Source organism: Trachurus trachurus (genome assembly GCF_905171665.1).
Source record: "Trachurus trachurus genome assembly, chromosome: 21".
NCBI lineage: Eukaryota > Metazoa > Chordata > Actinopteri > Carangiformes > Carangidae > Trachurus > Trachurus trachurus.
In genome coordinates this window covers 31,749,446-31,772,599 of record NC_139899.1, presented here as the reverse complement: position 1 = coordinate 31,772,599, position 23,154 = coordinate 31,749,446, and the positions used below count along the sequence as shown (strand labels likewise).

General features: G+C 43.2%; 1 protein-coding gene across 1 annotated transcript in view; it reads left to right on the top strand.

Moving 5' to 3' along the window:
• The window catches only part of LOC311004858 (NLR family CARD domain-containing protein 3-like), a gene marked incomplete at its 3' end in the record, with an annotated part of 170,770 nt that extends 148,296 nt beyond the window's left edge, over positions 1-22,474 (top strand). The window contains exons 2-9 of the mRNA XM_083997041.1: positions 10,570-10,689; positions 13,037-13,115; positions 13,276-13,504; positions 13,658-15,476; positions 15,590-15,763; positions 15,855-16,028; positions 20,745-20,791; positions 21,918-22,474. Coding sequence (XP_083853167.1) covers positions 10,619-10,689; positions 13,037-13,115; positions 13,276-13,504; positions 13,658-15,476; positions 15,590-15,763; positions 15,855-16,028; positions 20,745-20,791; positions 21,918-22,474 — 3,150 coding nt within the window. The 5' untranslated portion in view covers positions 10,570-10,618. The remainder of the gene's footprint in view (positions 1-10,569; positions 10,690-13,036; positions 13,116-13,275; positions 13,505-13,657; positions 15,477-15,589; positions 15,764-15,854; positions 16,029-20,744; positions 20,792-21,917) is intronic.
• Between the last annotated feature and the right edge of the window lie 680 nt (positions 22,475-23,154).

The window sequence follows — 23,154 nt, the reverse complement described above, 5'->3', positions numbered from 1 at the left end:
CGACGCTAGACTGCGCTCTAACATGCCATTTTTTTTAATCCTAGGTTAACCGGGTAATAATTCATAACCGAGTAGCAGATTGCCTACTCGGGTACTCGAGTACTCGGGTAACCGTGCACATCCCTAGTCTGTAGGTTACAGTTATTATGGTTCTTCAACAGTGGACTGACTGTGTTCCCAGTCACGTTGCTCAGACTAGAGCCAGAAACCAGTCAACTCTGAAACACAGTGAAGTGAGCCTGCAGTCCAGCCTGGTCATGTGACCTTCTACCTGAACACACCACTTTCATATGAGTGTTCACTCATGTTCATGCCCTGACCCCTTGTGGTTGTTAGGTAGTACTACGTTACATTGATAATAATATGAACAGGTGAGTGTTAAATGTTCACTGTTTCAGGTCTGAATCTCATCACATAATCCATCATTTATTATCATTTAAAAACACAAGCGGGTGATTTATTTTAAAACTACAAGAAAATATGACACCATTGATGTCACAATCAAGAAATTAATAAACTATTAAAAATGGTGCCGTTTTGGTTTTTGGAAATTCCTGTTATTGTTATTTTATTTTGAAACCAGAAACCAAATTCATGTAGATGTATCTGGTTTTTAATTCTAAACCAAAGACTAGAGACACAATTATGTGATCAATTAGTTTTTTGTTCTAAAAGAGTTTGAAGTTTTGCTGATTAAACCTCTCATTTCTGATTTGGCAGAGACAGGAAGAACTCCAGCAGAACCACGGCTCCACAGCAAAGTGGTTTTCAACAATGAAGCAAAACGTTATCTATTAAACACTGATCTGCTAAATCCCAATAAGCACAGAATGACTGATGAGTTTATCAATACAATGTTCAGCATGAGCCTATATCCAAAAACCACTGGACCCAGCAGAATCACAGCCCATTTAATTAATGGATAGTTCACCCAAAATTCAAATTTCACTCATTATCTGCTCCCCCTCATGTGGACTAAGGGCTGGGAGAAGTTTCAGAGTCCTCCGTGGCTTCTCTGAGTTACAGCGGGGCTCCGTGCAGCACTGTATGTCCATATGACGGTTGCGAACAGAGCTCACTTTTCTTCGTCCAAAAAGACACGCCAAAAAACATCCAAATACCTCCATAGTGCTCGTCTGTAATGTCCCTCTTGTATTGAAGCCCCGACATGAGAAATTGTTCCGAAAAAAAATTAAATGTTTTAAGCATGTTTGTAGTGGAATCTCCCAGTGTTGCTCTGCAGAGCCGTGAACTGGGTGTCAATGCAAATCACGCGAGATTTGGACGGACCAGGAAGAGCCGTGCTGGGAGCTTCCGCTACAAACAAGCTTAAAACATAGACTTATTAAATTTTTTTTCTGAACAATTTCTCATATCGGGGCTTCAATACAAGAGGGACATTACAGACGGAGGTATTTTGATGTTTTTTGGTGTGTCTTTTTGGACGAAGAAAAGTGGTGTCCATTCATAACCATTATATGGACAAATACTGCTGCACGGAGCCCCGATGTAACTCAGAGAAGGCACGGAGGACTCTGAAACTTCTCCCAGCCCTTAGTCGTATGAGGGTGAGTAGATAATGAGTAAAATTTGAATTTTGGGTGAACTATCCCTTTAACGGACCACATATTGACCAATGAGACAGAAAACAAGCCAGTGAGTGGACTATGAATCTCTGAGCTCAGTGAGCACCTACCAGTTGTTACAGTTGATGGCAGCGTAGCGGTTCAGTGCTTTCTCATGCGTCGTTGTGTAGTTTCACAGAGGACAAGGACCGTCACTGTCAGACTCCCATCAGACTTTATTTACATCTGCTAATGAAAAGAGGAGAAATAATCTCTGCATCAGGCTTCACAGTCACAGCTCAGGATAACACACACACACACACACACACACATACACTGGAACAAAATAAACTTCACAACACTCTCTGCCTGTTCAACAGTCACGCTGCTAGGATTAGCCACAAGCTAACATGAAGCTATCAAAGTTAAAAGTGAAAAGCTTTTCCGTATCAATGAACTTGTCATGTATCTCACTCAGCATCATCACAGAACATCAGCAGTTGTTGTCTGGAGCAGATCTTCACATGTATGATCAATAAAGTCACCTTTAACCCTCAAATAGAAAGTTATATTAACGGAGCTCAGTACAAGTCAACCTACCACGACACTCCCACAGCAGACTGTTGCCTAGAAACGGGTCAACCCGCCAAGTCTGCAGGGGCTCGTTAGTGTGGCGTTTCAAAATAAGAGCTTCTAACTCATAGATCATAATAAATAAATAAATAGTGAACGACTTCATATTGTAACAGGCAGATAGATAATAATAATAAACTAAGTGTAGTGCAGCTTCCATAATAACAGAATTACAGTTAGTGGAATTACTAACTCCTTAACTCTAACAGCAGCAAGTACAAGACAAAGCAGCCAGATAAATAAATAAAACGCCATTACAGCAGAGTGAGGACAGAGGAAAGCATCAATGTGTTTAGGAAATGACTTGTAAACAGTTTATAATGAAAACGATATTGACAATGTAAATGGAACATTTTAAGAATATTCACATCATTATTAAACAAAAAGTGTCCAGTGAAACAACAAAGCAGCAAACTAAAGTAGCCTCTATAGATGGACCATGGATCATGAAGGGATTAGGAAACGCCTGTCAAAAGACAAATACTCTACAGAGAATTTATTAAACAAAGAACTAAAGAGGCAGAAAATAAATGTAAGTATCAGAATAAGTGAACCAATACTATAAAGCTCTGTAGAAAAGAAAACTATAGGACAATATTTAATAACACCAAAAACAACACTAAAGGAATGTGGGATATATAAAATGTTATTATTAAAAATGTCTCAACACAATGAAGTTCCCCTCACTATTTCATTCAGAATGTGTCCCGTTAAGTGTCACAGGATGTGAAGCTATATGGACCAGGAAAGACTGGGCTCGTAATAGGAGAGTTAGGTGAGTGATAAACACAATGAGGAAATGAAGTCACAAGCTACTAGTTAGTTAACATATGCTTTATGAAAAATAAAGATAAAATGAAAATTCAGCACAATAACTGACTTCATGTTCCACAGTTTCTTTCTTTTTGTTCTTCACAAATGACAAATCAAATTGTTCTCTATATCACATATGGGAAATGTCCACATGAGAGAAAAAAATAATAACAAAAATGAGTTTTAATTAATGCTGTTTGAAAGTCTTTGGGGAACAGATACAGGACTGTTACTACATAGTCGTAACACTCTTCTCTTTATGGCCATACTCACATCACATAAACACACAATTAAACACACTAGTACTGTAATACAATAGTGACTAAAGGAAAACATTTGGTTTTAGTTCTATAGCCTATCAAATGGAATATTTATTTTTACACATTTTAAAACCATAAATTATTTTAACTTTTTTTTTCTGCCATGAAATGTGATGATTTTAGCTGTTTTCCATGAATTACAATACTTTTTGTTTTACTTTTAACCATGAAATATGATTCATTTTGTTTAATCTCTTTTTAACCATTAAACAAATCCTTTAAGTTATCAACTGTGAAACAGTAAAAACCAGTGGTGGACAGTAACAGAGTAAATTTACTTGAGTAGGCTACTGTACTTAAGTACATATCTAGAGGATTTGTACTTTACTTGAGTATTAGATTTCTTTGGTACTTATTACTCTTACTTGAATACATTCCCAAGGCAAATATTTTTACTTTTACTCGAGTTAATTTGTAGGAAGGCTGAAAAGTAAGAGTAAGAGTTAGTTGGACGGTGCAGGTTCAGTCGGTTACAGTTTTCACGCAAGAGTTTAATGATTGTTAATAAAAATCTGCATTACTTAATTAAAGAATTGTTATTTTTATCAACGTTTGCCTGTAATCTCCTGTGGTACCACATAAATACAGCATTGAAATACCTCAACCTCAGTGAGGCCTTGCCTGATGTGTGTGGGGGGGCTGGGGGGTGTAAAACATGAAAATGACAATTGCTGTCCTCTTATGATCCCATTCATTTAATTTGTTTTTATAGGTGTTTCTGCAGCTTTATATAACATTGTGGTTCTAAAAGCAGAACATCGGTGCAGGTGGTTTCAAAGAGTTAATTCTCAGAAACAAGAGTTAAAAGGTCCTTAAATTAATTTAGAAAAAATGATAGTATTTCATTGATGTGAAAAATAAGAAATGTACTCTTACTCTTACTCTTACTTAAAGTACATTTAAAAGCATGTAATTTTGGATACTTAAGTACCTTTAAAAGCAAGTAGTTTTTTACTCTTACTGCAGTAACATGTGGACTGAGCTACTTTTACTTGTAACGGAGTAAATTTTGACCAGTAGTATTTGTACTCTTACTCCAGTACTGGGGTGGAGTACTCTGTCCATCTCTGGTCTCCATCTGTTACAGATATGAGCACTAGTAGCCGACTGCATCACTGGCTTCTCATAACAAGCAATGGAGCAAAAAGAGCAGCACATCTTTATATAAACAGTGTTGGAGCTATTTTTTATTGTTAGTATTTAGTGCTGTTTAGTTTAGTATTTTGTTTAGTGAGTATTTTGTTTTGGTTATTCTCAATCAATTTATTTGATTTCATTATGATTAAATTTCTATTAGTATTCTAGTTTATTATTTGTTTGGTTTAGGTGTTTCTTGTGTATTATTTGTGTTTTGTTTCATTTGGACACGGTAGGAGGGCACCTGAAATTATATAGGTAGGCTGTAAGGGACCAGCATGCACCTGGGTGGGCAAATGGTTTTTTACCGGAGCGGGAGAGGCACAGGAATTTTCTTTGTTCTTTGTTTGCTCGCCTTTTGGTTAAAGCAGAAGTGAGTGATCCGGTCGTTTTCGCTAATGCTGCGTTCCAGGCAGGCTTTTGAAATCGTAAATTACAGCTTCAAGTCACAACTTACGACTTTGTAGCGTTCCAGGCAACCCACTCGTGTTTTTCCGACCTGTTTTACCGGTGAAAGTCACTATAACGGCCACTCGTAACTTCCGACCGGTGAACTCGTACCAGATCGAACTGGTACCACTTCACGGTCGGAAAAATACGAGTTTCCTTGAACGCACCATAACAGTCCTCGTCGCTACGTCATCACATTCACGGCGTCCCTTGGCTGCACACACAGCCCTGCATGCCGTTCTCTCTCCTCATTGGATAAAAACTGTAGGATACGATAAATGTTTTCTCTTCGGCTCAGAGCAGAGCAGAGGGACTGAGAGACCCGTGTTTCAGTCCAAACACTCTATGTAAGTGATTGCTGTCGGAAGATATAACTATTTAAGACTTATATTAACACAAATATATCACTCACTTCTGCTTTAAATAAACCACGATTTTTGTTGAAATTGGACATTTGTTTGGACATTATGTTTTTTCTCATCCGAGTACACCACAACCCATGGTGCAACAGTGGCCCTTTGATTTGTATAATTTGAAGTTTGATTTGACACTTTTATTTGTTTGACAATCGGTTACTACATACAGTATATAATATACAGCCTGTTATTGGTTGTTTTAAATGTGTGAGCAGGCTCCTTCCAAATAATTTATACACCTCATTTGAACGTTGTTATCATCAATTTATTGAAGCACCAGACCAGACTGTACAATGTTGTTAGATTTAATACATTAACACCTGTTGTGCTTCTGGACACTTTTATTTGAGCTGCATGAACTTTACTTTAGATGATAAGAGATTTGTGTAATGAATCAACTTCCACTGCTCAGCATTAAGGCAAAGTGCACAGCTGTTAATGTGTGACAGGAACTTGAGTTGTGATGATGACAGATTATAGTTTTGGATTACTTTCACATTCAGTCAGTCCACAGTTGTCCACCACGCTCTCTCTCTCTGACAGCAGAGGTGTTTTATTTATTTATTATTATTATTATTATTAAAGAGGTGTGTCACCTTACGTCAGCATTGAGATCTGCTGTGTGTTAGACCATGGGTTAAACTTACGCCAGAATATCCCTTTAAATAATGTGTTGCATTAACATTTTAATTTGGCTCCCAAATGTCTTTTTGTGCCCTTGAATATTTTATTTTGTGGTAAAAGTGTGAGTGGAGCCGTGCATGGAGTCCTGCCGCGTCCTGGAGGAAACTGGAGATGAGTTCAAACACACAGAATCACTGACAGAGGCTTTTACAGCTGATTGGAAGATACAGTCCCTCCATCTTCTCTTCCTCCTGCTTTTCATGGATGTTTTCTTGGAGGCTCCCAGTTCTTCTCCTGTGGGTGTTGTCCCTGCTGCAGTGGATCAGTGTCGCCCCCTGCTGACGCTCCTGACAACATCACAACAACACACACAGGGGAAACACACACATGTTCAGTTGTGTTGCTGCTTATTTTCTCATGTGAAGGTATAAGGTGAACAGGTTGAATGTTTTCCTTGTTAACACCTGTCGTTACCAATTAAACATCCTCTAAATCTGTGCTCCAGTCACAGACTGTTTAGGCCCCATACACCTGCCAGGAATGAAGCACCTTAGAAACTGCTCAAACAGGCGATCGTGGGCTTTGAGAGATTGTACATTCACAAGAACTTGCAACCCACAGCAGTGTGACCAGGCTGGTGACCAGCATGAGTAGTGTCGAAGAAAAAAACATATATCGTCCTATTTGGGCCTTTAAACTTTTCTTCTCCATTTAAGTAAAATAAACTCAAAACATGACGCTGGAAAAGATGGATCTCAAGCAGAGTTGTTTTTAATTCACTTAAGAACAAAGCAAAAGAAAAACAACCCGAGTCGCATACATAGGCAAAAGATAAGAAAAATAAAGTTCAGAACTTCGTGCACAGAGGTGCACGAAGCGACTGACTCATATCATTAGTGTGTGGCTTATATACTGTTGGGCATGTAACCTGGTTTCAGTACTTTTCCATCTCTCCTGTTGAGGCCTTATCTCTGCTGACTGTGCACCTTATTTCTGTGGCATTACTCTTCTCCGAATGTGTGCCACTCTCCTAGTCTTATTTGAGATGGAGCCATAGACTCCAATGCAATGGAGTGTGGTAGAGTTCTCAACGGGCCTGAAAATTACAACCCGAACCGACCCGACCCGCGGGTTATTAAGCCCGGACCCGACGGAGCCCGACAGACCAGCATTAATTATCTACCCGAACCCGGCCCGGCCCGGGAAAAAAAAAAAAAAAAGTGGCATGCTTTCTTTGCAGCAGGAGGTGCCGCTGTCGATGATGCAGCACTCGTCTTCTGCCTCACGTCATCTGGCCCCTCCGGTACCGGCCCCGCTAACGGGCGGGACTTGACGTACTGCTGTAGGCTACATCTGCCCTTTGATCAGCGGCCAGCTGCAGCTAATTATTACATTTCCGCCACGGGAACGGTGCCTTTGTGGAGGTTTATCCACCAACCAGTGCGCGTGCTGTTGACGCACAGCTGCAGCTGTGGATTGTCAGCATTTTCCGGCAGTAATGTTTCAGTGGTTCTGCCCACAGCAGCACAGGATGCAGAGTGGGATATTTGTCTGAGACTCACACGTGAACAAACAACAATTTACACCAGAAATGTGTTTTATGAGAGAGGAAAAAAGGAAGCCCGAGATCCGACCCGACCCGAGTCACTTTCATATGTTTTCGACGCGAACCCGGCCCGAACCCGCGGGTCCGGTCGGGTTTGTCGGGCTGGCCCGGCCCGTTGAGAACTCTAGAGTGTGGCTCCTTCGGTCCTTGCCTTGTGGCCATTCTGTGTAACTGCACTGTACCCAAAACTCCTAGCTCAGCAGAAAGTGTTATAAGGGTCATGTATAGTTCACTCCCATCTCCAGTTTCACCACTCACACCCTACTCTCCTTCAGAAACTGTTGAAGTGCACACTCTCATCCATTAAGTGGTGCTAAAGAGCATGCTGTAATTTTTGGAGGCAAATGATGGCAGACGGCAGAGATAATGCAGTATTGAAGCATAAGAACATAAAATGACTATACTTTGATTATTTAAGTCAACACAAAACAACATAAAAATGTAGTATGGTTATTGTTCACTTACCTTGACTTGATCTTTAAAGGTGGCATAACTTTCTTTTCATTGGTCTTGTTTTCAAACTTTTATGTCACTTTTCATAAAAAATACCACAACAGTAGGAGGTGCCAGGCTGTTGTGGCTGTGTATGGTTCTTCCACACGCTACTGAAGCTCCGGTTTGTTAAATGAATAAACTGTTAAATTGCAGATATGTCTTGTTTCTTCACATTTCAATCATCCAATCCACCAAACACCAAACAAGAGTCAATGGCAGAATAAGCTGTTTGATTTGGCAGAAAAGATTTGGCACATTTTTCATGGGCACAACCCCAACATACTTGCTCACCCCTCAAATGCATGTTCCTCACAAGTATAGCACCATTTAAAAGGGTAATGAACAGGCTTTCCAAAGCTATAAGATTTATTTCCAAGAAGCATTGTTACAAAAAATATAATGTACCAAACACAAATGTCCTTACTTTTTGTGCTATGTTATTTGTATGGATGTTTTGTGGTGCATTGTTTGAAATGTTTGGTTATCACTTTTGTTCCTTTACTGGACTTTGGTTCTTCCTGCCCTTGTTTTAGTGGGGACAGGTTTTTTGTATCTGTGAATTAATGGTCTCACTGTCCTGTCTTTTTTAAAAATGTTTTATGAAGAATGAACCTTTAACCCGCAACATGGAGCAGGGTTACACTTGTTTAGTTTATCAACTGAGAGAGACAGAGAGAGAGAGAGAGAGAGAGAGAGAGAGAGAGAGAGAGAGAGAGAGAGAGAGAGAGAGAGAGAGAGAGAGAGAGAGAGAAATGGAGCAAAGAGCAGTAGAGCAGGTTTATCCAGGTAAGACCTCGTCCTCATGTCAAACAGGTGAGGCAACTTTCATAGTTTATTTTTACCCAGCGGTTGTGTCGCAGTTTATTTCGTCGTGTGAAGGTAAGGTGAACAGTCTGAATGTTTTCCTCGTTAACACCTGTCGTTACCTGAGTTCTCTGCCCTTCAACTTGTCGTTGTGTTGTCGTTCTGTTATAATGTTAGTGTAGCTGAGTCAGAGCTGTAACTGTAAAGTCTGGATCGACAGAACCGTATCCGCCACGTTGTGTGGATGTTGTCGGTAGAGGCGCTGGAATAAGAGTAGAAGCAGAGTTAGTGGATGGATTTGTGAAGGGCAGAATGCGCACTAACCCTTTAGAGCAGGGGTTTTCAAACAGTGGGGCGCGCCTCCCCTGGGGGGCACCAAAGAGTTTGAGTTTGAGGGGGGGCGCGACCTGAGAAAAAGAAAAAAAGAAAAACTGTAAATATTCAAACAAAAGATGAGTTACAAAGCGACCCGGTGCCTCTCACGGTGACCAAGCTCAGATAAATACATTGGATCAGCAGTAGCACCACGTGTCCTCCCGCATAAAGCCGCAATCTACCAGAGCTCCTAAAAAAAGAAAAGAACAAAAAAAAAGGTGCATGTCGCAGCGGAGCTGAAAACAGCAGAGTTCTCCTCTACTACAGCTGAACAGCTGACATGTGGTCAAGACGTACAGTGGAGACCTGTCACAGTGTCATCGGTGCATTTCACTAATATAAACTTCAACCTCAGACTGTCTGCTTCCCAGATGATCACACAGGGAGAGCATGAAGCTGTGATGAGTGTGTTACAGAGTTCTATATCAATGTTTAGGTTTATTTGTCAGTGCTTTATGTTGTCATGATAATTAATATATGCTGAGAAACAAGACTGTAAATCAAACAAATCCTGCAGGAAAGACCAATTTATGTTTAATGAATCAAATATAGTTTTGGTCATAGTAACTGATAATAAATACGCTATGTTTAATTCTCTTTTTTTTGGGGGGGGGGGGGCACACATCTCTCACACTTTGAAAACCCCTGCTTTAGAGTGATGGGGCAAGGGGCAGCTGCCACAGAAAGAGAGACTGTTTCTGAATGAAGATTCCTTCTGAAAAGTTAGTTAGAAAGATTGAAAGATTGAATGTATGCTGTTAAATGTTTGGAAATGAATGTTGATATGTTTTATAACACAAATATGTGTGATAATGTTATGTTTTGTGCTTTTTAGCAGTCAAACCAGTTGAGGTCATTTTGACCCCAGAAGACAATAGATGTTACTATTTGCTGCCATAAAAAAGAAGAAATGGTTTAAAAAAAACTCCTGATGGAAGTTGTTGTGATAGTGGAGCTGTGAGGTGAAATAAATCGTGGCCCAGTTGTTGTGTGTGTAGCTTGTTTGGTCCAGTGGTTTTCTACAGGGACGCTGTCCACACAGAGACTGTGTCACATCAACTCAGTGGATCTCAGTCCTTGTGTGTGTCAGTGGATGGAAACAGTGGTCCATGGATCATGTTGCTGGGCTGCAGCTTCATGACGCCATCTAGTGGACTGATAGTAGAAGTACAGCAGCTGATGGCAGCTTCCTCTTCCTCACTGCTGTGTGACTGCATTCAGCTGACACTGATATGAAGCAGAGGAGAAGAGCCAATCAGTGGAGGAGCAGCTGGAGACATGATGGACATGTGAGCTGCTGTGCACATGAATGATGTGTGTTTCCTCTGCAGGTGAAGCTACAAAGTGTGTGTGAGCTGATGTGGATGTGACCTCAGCAGCATGGATCAGTGTGAGGACAGAGAGGAGGGAGCCCCTCCCTCTAAAACCAAAAGCCAGACCACAGGTCAAAGGTCAGAGTTTAAAACAGTCAGAAAGACTTTTCTCTCTAAAAGTCAGTTGTTGTGTTTATTAAAAGATTGAAGATATTTCTCATCAGTTTTTTTCCAACATGCACATTTATCAGTTGTGTTGTTGTTTCAGGATCCAGCAGCAGAGACCAGACTCTCCTGAACCCAGCTGTCTGTCTTTAAAGAGCAACGACTCAAAGGACTTTATCGTTAACTTTAAAGGAGGACGAGGATCAGCTGATCAGATGTAAGAGACAAAACTACATTTCAAAGCTTTTGAGTTTCTGTTGAACGTTCTTCCTGTGGAGTCACATTTCAATGATTCTCCATAAAAACTGAGTTACCGTACATTCATCTCTTTTTCTGTTATTGCATCCACTGCTGACGCTACTAAATATAACAGCTGCTTTTTGTTCACTTCCTGCAGCAGTCACTCCACTTCAGCACTAAAGTTCTTTTTATGTTTGGAGTACGACGCTCCCTGTAGATTTTTATTTGGGCATTTTAACTTTCTTTCTCAAAGTGGAGAGCATTCAAAGGAGCTCCAGCAACTCTCCATGCACCTTGTGGATTGGTGAAGTTGCGCCAGAGACCACTCTCAACTTTCTTTCTCAACTCACCTTCTCTGGCATTCTTGATTTAACAACACTTGATTGATTGATTGATTGATTCTTTTAATGACCACACAGCCAGGCTGGTGGAATTTGCTTTCAGTACAGCTCATTGGTACAGGTTCCAAACATATAACATGTATAGACAAAACACACAATTACAACTTATAATGCCATGCTTGTTCCACGGTGAACAGAGTTCAAGATATTTATTGCAGTGGGGATGAAACACGTTCATGAATCTGACGTAGAGTTTGCATGTTCTCCCCGTGCATGTGTGGGTTCTCTCCAGCTTCCTCCCACAGACCAAAGACATGCAGGTTAACTGGTGACTCTAATACCCCTTTCCCACTGGCCAAAAAACCCGTTTAAACCCGCTAACAATCGGCTTTTGGTGGCAGTGGGAAAGGCGCACCGCGTCGACGCGGGTCAAACGACTCGGCAAGCGACGCGGGTTAAAATCGCCTTTAATCGGCTCGGCTCTGCTCGGCTTGCAGTGGGAACGCCAGACCCGCGTCAACCCGCTAATTTACGTGACGACGTTGAGAGTTACGTGACGCCACGTCATTGCGCTGGTCGCGTCTCATATCACCAAAACAAAGCTCTGCTCCGCTCTGCTCTCATCTGAGACTGGGATCAAAAGATCAGAGAACACTGACCGAAAACGATAGAAAAAAAAGAAAAGAAGCGACAGTCTGTTTAACTGACGTGTTGTGCCGCGGACGTCCGTCATATGGCCGCGGCAGACTCTCTGTCCTCCGCGGTCCTGGTGCTCCAGGTCAGCCAGCCAGAGAGTCTGCCTCGGCGGACGGACACTCCGCGGCGGGCGGCTGTGGCATGACTGTGTGTGTCTCTTGCACCGCGGATGAGAGCGGGGCAACATGGTTGCTCTGCTTATTTTGGTCAATGGGAAAGGGGCCAAATGCCGATTGTTAGCGGGTCGACCCGCGTTTAAAAAACCCGCGTCGACCCGCTAATTTTAGTGGGAAAACGGCTTTTATCACCCATAGGTGTGAATGTGTGTGTGTATATGTTGGCCCTGTGATAGACTGGTGACCTGTCAAGGGTGAACCCCGCCTCCTGCCCAAACTCAGCTGAGAAAGGCTCCAGCTCACCCTCCATTCACATTAGCCCTTAAAATAACTTTGCAGAGAATTATTTTGAAAACCTAAAACTGTTAAACATGAGTTGTGTTGTTGTTTCAGGATCCAGCAGCAGAGACCAGACTCTCCTGAACCCAGCTGTCTGTCTTTAAAGAGCAACTTCTCCATGGATCGTCCTATTAACTTCAGTCATTCTGTTGATGGAAGGTCAGAATTTAAAACAGTCAGAAAGACTTTTCTCTCTAAAAGTCAGTTGTTGTGTTTATGAAAAGATTGAAGATATTTTTCATCATTTTTTCTCCAACATGCACATTTATCAGTTGTGTTGTTGTTTCAGGATCCAGCAGCAGAGACCAGACTCTCCTGAACCCAGCTGTCTGTCTTTAAAGAGCAACTGGTCAAAGGACTGGAGCATTAACTTTAAAGGAGAACGTGGATCAGCTGATCAGACGTAAGCTGTAACTGACAGTCAGACTCAGGTTATTGTAGAAAAGAACCGGTTTGTACGACGTGTTGTTGGACCAGGTCTGAAACCAAAGTGTCTCTGTCTGTTGTGAACGTCCTCAGGGGACATATAAAGTCCATCTTGTATTATCTCTCTGTCCTGATGTTGACTTGACACTGATTCCTCCACAGAGTGGACCAGGAGAGCTCAGAGGTTCCCAGTGGTCAGTCTGCCCAGCAGCATCAAACACACCTGGACTCCATATTTATGGTGAGGACATGTCCAACAGCTTCTGTCACATCTGTTGTGTTCACCATCATCTCCATGCTGCACTTTGACACCAGTGGATTGTCAGTCTGTCCAACATGGATCTGATGTTTGGCTCCATGGTTTTAGTTTGATGCTGTCACTCATAGAGTTTCTGTTCCAGCTGCTGGAGGAGAACATGGTCACTTTTGTCAAGAAAGAACTGAAGAAGATCCTCAAGGCTCTGAGTCCAGATTACCCAGAATGCTCAGGGAGCCAGAGGGAGGATGAGGAGGTGTTGGACGGTGAGGATGAAGAGCAGAGGTGGAGCAGCAGAGAGGCATTAGTGAAGATCACAGTGAACTTCCTGAGGAGCATGAAGCAGGAGAAGCTGGCTGAGCATCTGCAGAGCAGTAAGAGGATTTCTTTAAAGATTCAACATGATGGACAAATGAGACGTTCACTGACATCAACGCATGGAGGGAAACATGTTCACATAGTCGTTATTTAGAGGAATTAAAATGTTATGTTTTCTTATTGATCTAATTTCTTGTGTTTTCATTCAGAATATTTTGCTCCTGGTGCAGTTTGTGGACGTAAACTCAAATCTGTCCTGAAGAAGAAGTTCCAGTGTGTGTTTGAGGGGATCTCTAAAGCAGGAAACCAAACCCTTCTGAACCAGATCTACACAGAGCTCTACATCACAGAGGGAGGGGCTGGAGGGGTCAATGAGGAACATGAGGTCAGACAGATTGAAACAGCGTCCAGGAAACCAGACAGACCAGAAACAACCATCAGACAAGAAGACATCTTTAAAGCCCCACCTGGAAGAGACCGACCAATCAGGAGAGTGATGACAAAGGGAGTGGCTGGCATTGGGAAAACAGTCTTAACACAGAAGTTCACTCTGGACTGGGCTGAAGACAAAGACAACCAGGACATACAGTTCACATTTCCATTCACCTTCAGAGAGCTGAATGTGCTGAAAGAGAAAAAGTTCAGCTTGGTGGAACTTGTTCATCACTTCTTCTCTGAAACCAAAGAAGCAGGAATCTGCAGCTTTGATCAGTTCCAGGTCGTCTTCATCTTTGACGGTCTGGACGAGTGTCGACTTCCTCTGGACTTCCACAACACTGAGATCCTGACTGATGTGACAGAGTCCACCTCAGTCAACGTGCTGCTGACCAACCTCATCAGGGGGAACCTGCTTCCCTCTGCTCGCCTCTGGATAACCACACGACCTGCAGCAGCCAATCAGATCCCTCCTCAGTGTGTTGACATGGTGACAGAGGTCAGAGGGTTCACTGACCCACAGAAGGAGGAGTACTTCAGGAAGAGGTTCAGAGATGAGCAGCAGGCCAGAGATATCATCTCCCACATCAAGACATCACGAAGCCTCCACATCATGTGCCACATCCCAGTCTTCTGCTGGATCACTGCTACAGTTCTGGATGAGCTGTTGAAGACCAGAGAGGGAGGAGAGCTGCCCAAGACCCTGACTGAGATGTACATCCACTTCCTGGTGGTTCATCTAAAACTGAAGAAGGTCAAGTATGATGGAGGAGCTGAGACAGATCAACACTGGAGTCCAGAGAGCAGAGAGATGATTAAGTCTCTGGGAAAACTGGCTTTTGAGCAGCTGCAGAAAGGAAACCTGATCTTCTATGAATCAGACCTGACAGAGTGTGGCATCGATATCAGAGCAGCCTCAGTGTACTCAGGAGTGTTCACACAGATCTTTAAAGAGGAGAGCGGCCTGTACCAGGACAAGGTGTTCTGCTTCGTCCATCTGAGTGTTCAGGAGTTTCTGGCTGCTCTTCATGTCCATCTGACCTTCATCAACTCTGGACTCAACCTGATGTCACAACAACAAACAACCTCCAAGAAGAGGAAGAGGAGGAAGACAACAGGAGTCAAATCTGCAGGGACAAACTTCTACCAGAGCGCTGTGGACGAGGCCTTACAGAGTCCAAATGGACACCTGGACTTGTTCCTCCGCTTCCTCCTGGGTCTTTCACTGGAGACCAATCAGAATCTCCTACGAGGTCTGATGACTCAGACAGGAAGTGACTCACGGTCCAATCAGGAAACAGTCCAGTACATCAAGAAGAAGATTGAAGAGACTCCCTCTGCAGAGAAAAGCATCAACCTGTTTCACTGTCTGAATGAACTGAATGATCGTTCTCTAGTGGAGGAGATCCAATGGTCCCTGAGCTCAGGAAGTCTCTCCACAGATAAACTGTCTCCTGCTCAATGGTCGGCTCTGGTCTTCATCCTACTGTCATCAGAAGAAGATCTGGACGAGTTTGACCTGAAGAAATACTCTGCTTCAGAGACGGCTCTTCTGAGGCTGCTGCCAGTGGTCAAAGCCTCCAACAAAACTCTGTAAGTGTAGAGATAGTTGGATTTATTCATCATTATATAAAAACCCTTCTGTCTTTCAACAGAACAGAAAATAAACTCCTTTCTTCTTTAATTCCTCATGATCATCTCTTCAGACTGAGCGGCTGTAACCTCTCAGAGAGAAGCTGTGAAGCTCTGTCCTCAGTCCTCAGCTCCCAGTCCTCTAGTCTGAGACACCTGGACCTGAGTAACAACGACCTGCAGGACTCAGGAGTGAAGCTGCTGTCTGGTGGACTGGAGAGTCCACACTGTAGACTGGAGACTCTCAGGTGAGGATCCATCCAGCTGTTTATCTGATGCCACTTGAACACGGCAGCAGGTGTTGACAGAGGGTTCCTGTGTGTTGTTGTGTGTGTTCAGTCTGTCAGGATGTCTGGTCACAGAGGAAGGCTGTGCTTCTCTGGCCTCAGCTCTGAGCTCCAACCCCTCCCATCTGAGAGAGCTGGACCTGAGCTACAACCATCCAGGAGCCTCAGGAGTGAAGCTGTTGTCTGCTGGACTGGAGGATCCAGACTGGAGACTGGACTCTCTCAGGTATGGAGAGGCTGCTGCAGACACACACACTGTCTGATAGAGGAGGAGGAGCTGGAACATTTTCTATGGTCCCGTTCACACCTGGTCACACCTGGTATTAACATCAGTCTCAGGTGGTCAATGCATTGATGACACCAGATCCCATCACTCAGACCATATCCAGAGGTGGTGTAGGCCACAGTGAAGCTCCGCCCACTCCACTGACGGCCTCTGTCTCAGTCTGACTCGTCCCAACACAGTTTATACTGAAGCCAAAGGCTACGTTCACACCGCAGGTCTTAATGCTCAATTCCGATTTATTGCTCAAATCTGATTTTTTGTTTGGCTGTTCACATTACTTCTTTAAATGTGGCCTGTCTACGGATTGCTGTGTGAACAGCTCAAGCTCCTGAAGTGACCCGCATGCGCAGTTGATCATTGATGACATCACGCCACAACGGTGTTTACGGAAGCAACCATGGCAACGGCAACCGGTATTGTAGGACTTTATGGCTTAATGCTAAAAAAATAATAATAATCACGTCGGACTCGAACCCGCCACCCCTCCCGCACTCCATCAGCCTCCCTATACCCACAGCATTACGCTTAAAAAAAAAAAAAAGAGTCTGAATTTAAACTCACCGACATTTGATGTGATATGCAGTCTGCCTGCCTGGCTCATCATCTGACAGCTCAGTGTGACGCTACGGCCGACCCGATGGCCTTTATTTCTAAATCCCTCAGTTTATTTTTACACATTAGCGACCAAGGTCATTGTTCATTAGTTCATCTTCCTCTTCCTCACGTAGGCCTACTGTCCTCGCTGCGCTGTCGGACCTACATGGGTCTCTGTCACCGTTGCGCTGTAGCGCTTCACCCCCCCCCCCCCACCCCCCCCTCTCTGCTCCGTGTCCGGAGCCCGTTCACCCTAACCCTCTCTGAAGCAGAGGATGAGGTCAGCTTTACTCCACTCAGTCTTCACATGCAGACAGTCCACAAAGTTGAAAGAGTTTCTGATCATATCGTTGTCAGTTTTTTCCAGGCGACAGTTTTTTTTTTTTTGGACCCGGCTTGTATTTAGGGCCGGCCTTTATTTGTTTGTGTAAACAAATGAATACCGGCTATTATTTGAGGAAATCCCGTATCAAATCGGTCATTGATAAGTGTGCGTCTCATCCCCTGACTCTCCCAACAAAAATCCCGCCCCCCCCTCTCAGAAATATGTGCCTGTGGCACATTTTTTGGTTTTTCAATCAACTTTATTTGTCATTAATTTACAAAACAGTGCAGCGCGGGTCAGAATGACGTCAAAGTCGCATTAAATGCGACCTGGCTGTTCAGATTGCGGTCGCATTCAAAAAAATCAGATACGTATCCGATTCAGTACCACATTTAAAAGTGGCCTGAATCTGATTTGAAAAAGTCAGATTCAATGCGACTTGTGCTGTTCACACGGTCAAAAGCAAATCAGATATGGGTCACATATGAGCGAAAAAATCAGATTCAGGTCACTTGTAACTGCGGTGTGAACGTAGCAGAAATCTCAGAGTGTTTCAAACATGAGCTGTGCAGCTTTCATCAGACACAGTGATGAACTACTGGGATCAGGAGTTTCTCCTCATGATGACTTCAGTGTCTCATCATGACTCACTGTGTCATATTCAGGAGAAGAGATGTCAGGGATGAAAGCAGCTGTTGGCAGCTGTGCTCTGAGTCTCTCCAGATGTTTGGATCAGACTTTATTTCAGAGTGTATCAGGAAACATTTCAGCTGCAGCTGGTTGAACTGCTCCTGAACCAACAGAGTGTTTGACCTGAACAGTCCCAGAGACTGTAGACACCTGTTGAGTGTGGACACACTAATAACAACACAGCAACAAGAATCAAAGCATGTCCACTGCTCAGAGACATTCGTCTCCCAGCGTCTCCAACCAAGGAGGAAATAAGAAACAGAAACCAGGCGGCACCATCAGGTCTCTGTCTGGTCAGATATTGATGATCAATAATCAGCTCAGTCTCTCTGAGATCCTGGTCTTGTCCTGATGAGATGTGTTGTTGTGTTGAGGAGACAGTAAATCACAGTGTGACATCCAGATGTCCTCACTGTCCAGAGGCCTGGAGCTGTCAATCAGAAGACAGTGAGTGTAGTGAACAGTGTAATAATCAGTGTTTGTGGCTGAATGTGTGTGTGATCAAACAGCTGTTTTCAGACTGTGTGTGTGCTGACTCCAGATCAGATGACCTTAAAGCCCCAGTATGTAGGATTTACCCCCATCTAGCGGTGTGGTTGCATATCGGAACGTATTCTTGATGTTGCGTTTACGTAAACTCGGGCAGAAGTCAGACAGACAACAGACGCTGCATTTAACAGGATAAACAAGTAGGGCTGTCCAGATTAATCGACCTAATCGATTACGTTGATGACGTAAATACGTCGACACGTTCAACATACCGTCGAGTTGTTTTTCCGATTACGTCGATGACGTAAATACGGCGACAGGTAGACAACACACCGCCGGGTTGTGAACCATAGACTGTAACACATGCAGCAGAAAAACACATGCTGTACCACAGCAGCACAGCGATGAACGAGCACCTGAAGCTGCAATATCGTTCCGTTCATTCATCTCTGCATAGCGCTCTTTGGCCGTTATTGACGCGCACTCTCTCTCTCTCCCTCTCTCTCTCCGTCTCTCTCACACACACAGAGAGAGAGCGAAGGCAGATGCATGACATCAGTGCGCGGTAAAAGCGAAACTCATACAGTCCGATCACGGACCCCCCGCGCCCCCCTCCCTTGTCGGACAATCGGACCACCCGCCACAGTCTCCTTGCTTTATGTATCCATAGATGTAAACACGTCCTCGTGTTGTCTTTTTTTTAAAAATACACTCACGTGTTGTCTTTTTTTTTTTTTTTTAAATCCACTCCGCTGCTGCTCTCTGTGCACCCGGATGCAGCACAGCATGCAGATCGTAAGTGAGGATCCTAGAGGAAACACTGGTCTACTCCACGACTATACTAAATAAATGTGCCTATTTAAAAAACACCGTGCTAATATTTCAGTGTGCACGCTGCTTTATCTGTCTATTTTCCAGGTTAAAGCAAACTGATGTGGCACAGTTTTTCCCCTCCAAAAGAAAAAGATTATTTAGAGCATTGGTTCCCAACCTTGGGTCCGGGCCCCCTCAGGGGGGCGTCAGAGATGTCAGGGGGTCCACAGAGCTTTGTTTGTTCTGAGGTTGTGAGGTTATCAAAATTAGATTTGTGCATATTGAAATTTTAAAATTCCAATAACACATCCAATTGGATAATCAAAATCATCAAAATCAATAGGAACAAAAACCTACATACAACCTACCTGCTTATAGGGACTTGATAACAATTGTGACACAACAAAGGACAATTGACATAAAGACAAAATAAAAAATAGAACGAAATATAATAAAACAAAATAAGGATGGCACAAAATAGAATAAAAAGGCTTGTCTTTGACAAAAGCAAGGGGGGTCTTTGAGGACAAAAGGTTGGGAACCACTGATTTAGAGGAATGCACACCAGAAAGAGTATCTTAAGAATTTAAATAAGAGAAGTGTTCAGAAGTGTTTTTTTGTAAATGACTAATCGTCAACCAAAAAATAATCGTTAGATTAGTCAAAAGATTAATCGTTTGACTAATCAACTAAACGAAAAAATAGTCGATAGATTAATCAGGAGAAAAGGTATGAGAAAGCTTTCGTTTGTATGCGGGTGTGATTCCACTTCAGTGAAATACGTATTTATGAAAGCAATATTAGATTTTTGCTAATAAAAAGCCAAATAAATCGCATACTGGGGCTTTAATGAAAGTCTCCAGCAGCTGGAGCTTCACTTCCTGTCTGAGTCCATGTGCTCTGATCTGAGCCTGCTTCTCTCTGCTCTACAGTTTCTCTGCTTCCTCTGGACTCTGACTTCAAGTCCAGTCAAAATGTGTGGACAGGTTTGATGGAGCTCAGGACTGGTCCTGAGGACGGCTGCTTTATTCCACATGATGTGACTGATCTCAGTGAGTCAGTGTGTTGCAGCTGATCTGTGTGAAGAGCAGAGAAGAACAGAGTCATTGATCATGAGATCCTGATCCGTCCTGTCACTGTGATCAGATGGTTTCTATTAGAGCTCCTTCATCCACTCACTGCTGCTGTGGCTCCTGTGGAAACCTGCTCACAGCCTCATTCTTCAGCTTCCTGGGGAGTTTTCTTCAAACAAACACAAGTTGTGTTCACACTCAGTGTTTCTCACTAAACTCACTGTTTCACTGAGCTCTAACAAACATGTTGAGTGTGTTTCCTTCCTCATCAAACACTGAAACCATCCACTGTTCACAGCTGCACTCTTCTTCTTTCCTGGTGCATTGTGGGATATCTGGGCTGGTCAGCTCCACCTGTTGTGTCTTCATCTTCTTTGCTGTGACGTGTGTTTGTGCAGCTTGAGAGTCAGAGAGTGAAAGTGTGTGTCTCACACTGCAGTGACATCACATGAAGAAAAGACATGATGAAGTGTTTCCTCCTGGTCTCCTCCTGCTCTGTATCATCACTAGATAAAGACTCCAGCTCCTTCTTCTCTGTGCTCAGTGTTCATCCATACATACCAGCCTCCATGTGAACACAGTGATAAAACAGTGTGTGTGTGAGAGCCATGTAATGTCCATGTGTGCATGCTGACAGAGAAGGTGCTGCTCTGACCCCCCTCCTCCTTTCAGGGTGGAGCCTGCTGGAGTCCCATGGTTGACACCAGGTCTGAGGAAGTGTAAGTCTGTTTTTACTTTGATTCATGGAAACGAGGGATGCACATGTTGAACCGTTTAACCGTTAACCATTAACAAGAACTTTGACCGATTAATACTATCAGTTATTTATTTTATTAGCTCCTTGTCGTCAACTCATGGGGGGGTGTCGACACGTGCAGATTTCCACGTGCCTTCAGTCATATTTCGCGGTAAAAAGTTCGACAGGAGGACTGACAGTATGTGCAGCAGCCCCCGTGAAGGAAGGTCAGACCATAAATGTAGCTACACAGACATAGATGTGCATCATCTGTAACAACGGCGCTGAAAAAAACTGTTCCTTCAGTCTGGTGTTTGGCTGCACTTTGTAACTAAAACAGTTCTACACTGGACGATCTAACCTCCATATGAGCGATCAGCTGAGACAGAGCAGAGTGGATGTGGCACTGATCAGCTGTCACAGCGCACGTGTGTATGTAAAGGGATAGTTCAACATTTTGGCAAATTGGCCCATTGCCATAATCCCTATAGTCATAGCAGTAGGTTCATTACCTTTAATTGTCGGTGCAAGCTGTTTTTAGAACGGCGGAGCAGAGCCGTGAGCTGCTCAGAGCTACGCTACGGAGGCTCATGGGATTTCTTGGTTTCCCTCATCAAACTCATCAAATACAAAATCCCAAAACTCCAAAACGCTCTGGTGGACAAGTTGTGACCTGCACGATCACTACGCTATGAGATAATAACACAACGTTACCAGACAGAGATGTTTTAGAACCCTGAGCAGCTCACGGCTCTGCTCCGCCGTTCTAAAAACAGCTTGCACCAACAATTAAAGGTAACGAACCTACTGCTATGACTATAGGGATTATGGCAATGGGCCAATTTGCCAAAATGTTGAACTGCCCCTTTAATGGCAAAAAAAAAAAAAATGGAGCGTCGTAATCTTATCGGTTAACGGTTAATAATCGGTTAACGAGCGTCGGTTACCGGTCAGAAAAAAAATTCAAAATGTGCATCCCTACTGGAAACAAAGCAGCACATTCAACCATCTTCACACTGTCACATCACTGACCTCATGAGTCTTCATCAAACTGTCAATAACTGATCACATGATCAATAACTGCAGCTGTGTCTTGTTCTCTCCATCAGATTCCTGTCCACTCACAATCGACACAAACACAGTGAACACAGAGATCAAACTGTCTGACAACAACAGGAAGGCGACACGTGTGAAGGAGCATCAGTCATATCCTGATCATCCAGACAGATTTGACCGGTGGCCTCAGCTGCTGTGTTCAACTGGTCTGACTGGTCGCTGCTACTGGGAGGTCGAGTGGAGAGGAAACGTTGATATATCAGTGAGTTACAGAGGAATCAGCAGGAAAGGAAACAGTAGAGACTGTTGGTTTGGATGGAACGATCAGTCCTGGAGTCTGAGCTGCTCTGATGATGGTTACTACGTCTGGCACAATAACAGACATACACGTATCACCTCCTCCTCCTCCTCCTCCTCCTCCTCCTCCTCCTCCTCCTCTGTCTCTAACAGAGTAGCAGTGTATGTGGACTGTCCTGCTGGCTCTCTGTCCTTCTACAGAGTCTCCTCTGACTCACTGATCCACCTCTACACCTTCAACACCATCTTCACTCAACCTCTCTATCCTGGGTTTAGACTCATCAGGTCTGATTCCTCAGTGAGTCTGTGTTGAGTGAAGCAGAGTCTCCTCCTGTCACAGAAACCTTCTCTCTGTTGAACAGACAGTTCAGTCTCTACACGTCTGTCACGTTGTCACAGGACAGAGATGAACACAGTTTAATAATGAACTCATCAGCGTCATGGCAACAGAAAAATCACTTATTATTGTTCTGCTGCTGCTGACTGTTATTGTTTCTCTGAATGATTTCGATGTTATGATAAAAGGTATCAGGCTACTTTCAGGACGAAGGTGGTTTCACTGCAGACTCTTATTTTGAAAAGTCGGCCTGAGCTACATGAAGAGCACCGTGTCGTTCTGACTGTTAAAATAAATAAATAAATAAAGGTTTCAACTGAAACAAAGTGGAAAAGTTCATTTATGTCAGTTAGTTTAGTTCAATTCAAACAGTGAAACACATCATGTATTATATAGATTCAAAACACACAGACTGAAATGTTTCATGTCTTTATTTCTTTTAATTGTAATGAAAACCTAAAATTCAGTAAATCAAGAAACTATAATAGAGTGGGGAGAGTTCACGACTGTAACCTAATGAACTCCAAACAGCTGCAGAAGTTTCCTGAGCCTTGTCTCTCAGTCTGGTTCATGACCTCCATCATATTCTACTTTATTGAGATGTATCTATGATCTTTGCAACTCTGAGGGTGTTTATTTGTTATTTGTTGATTATT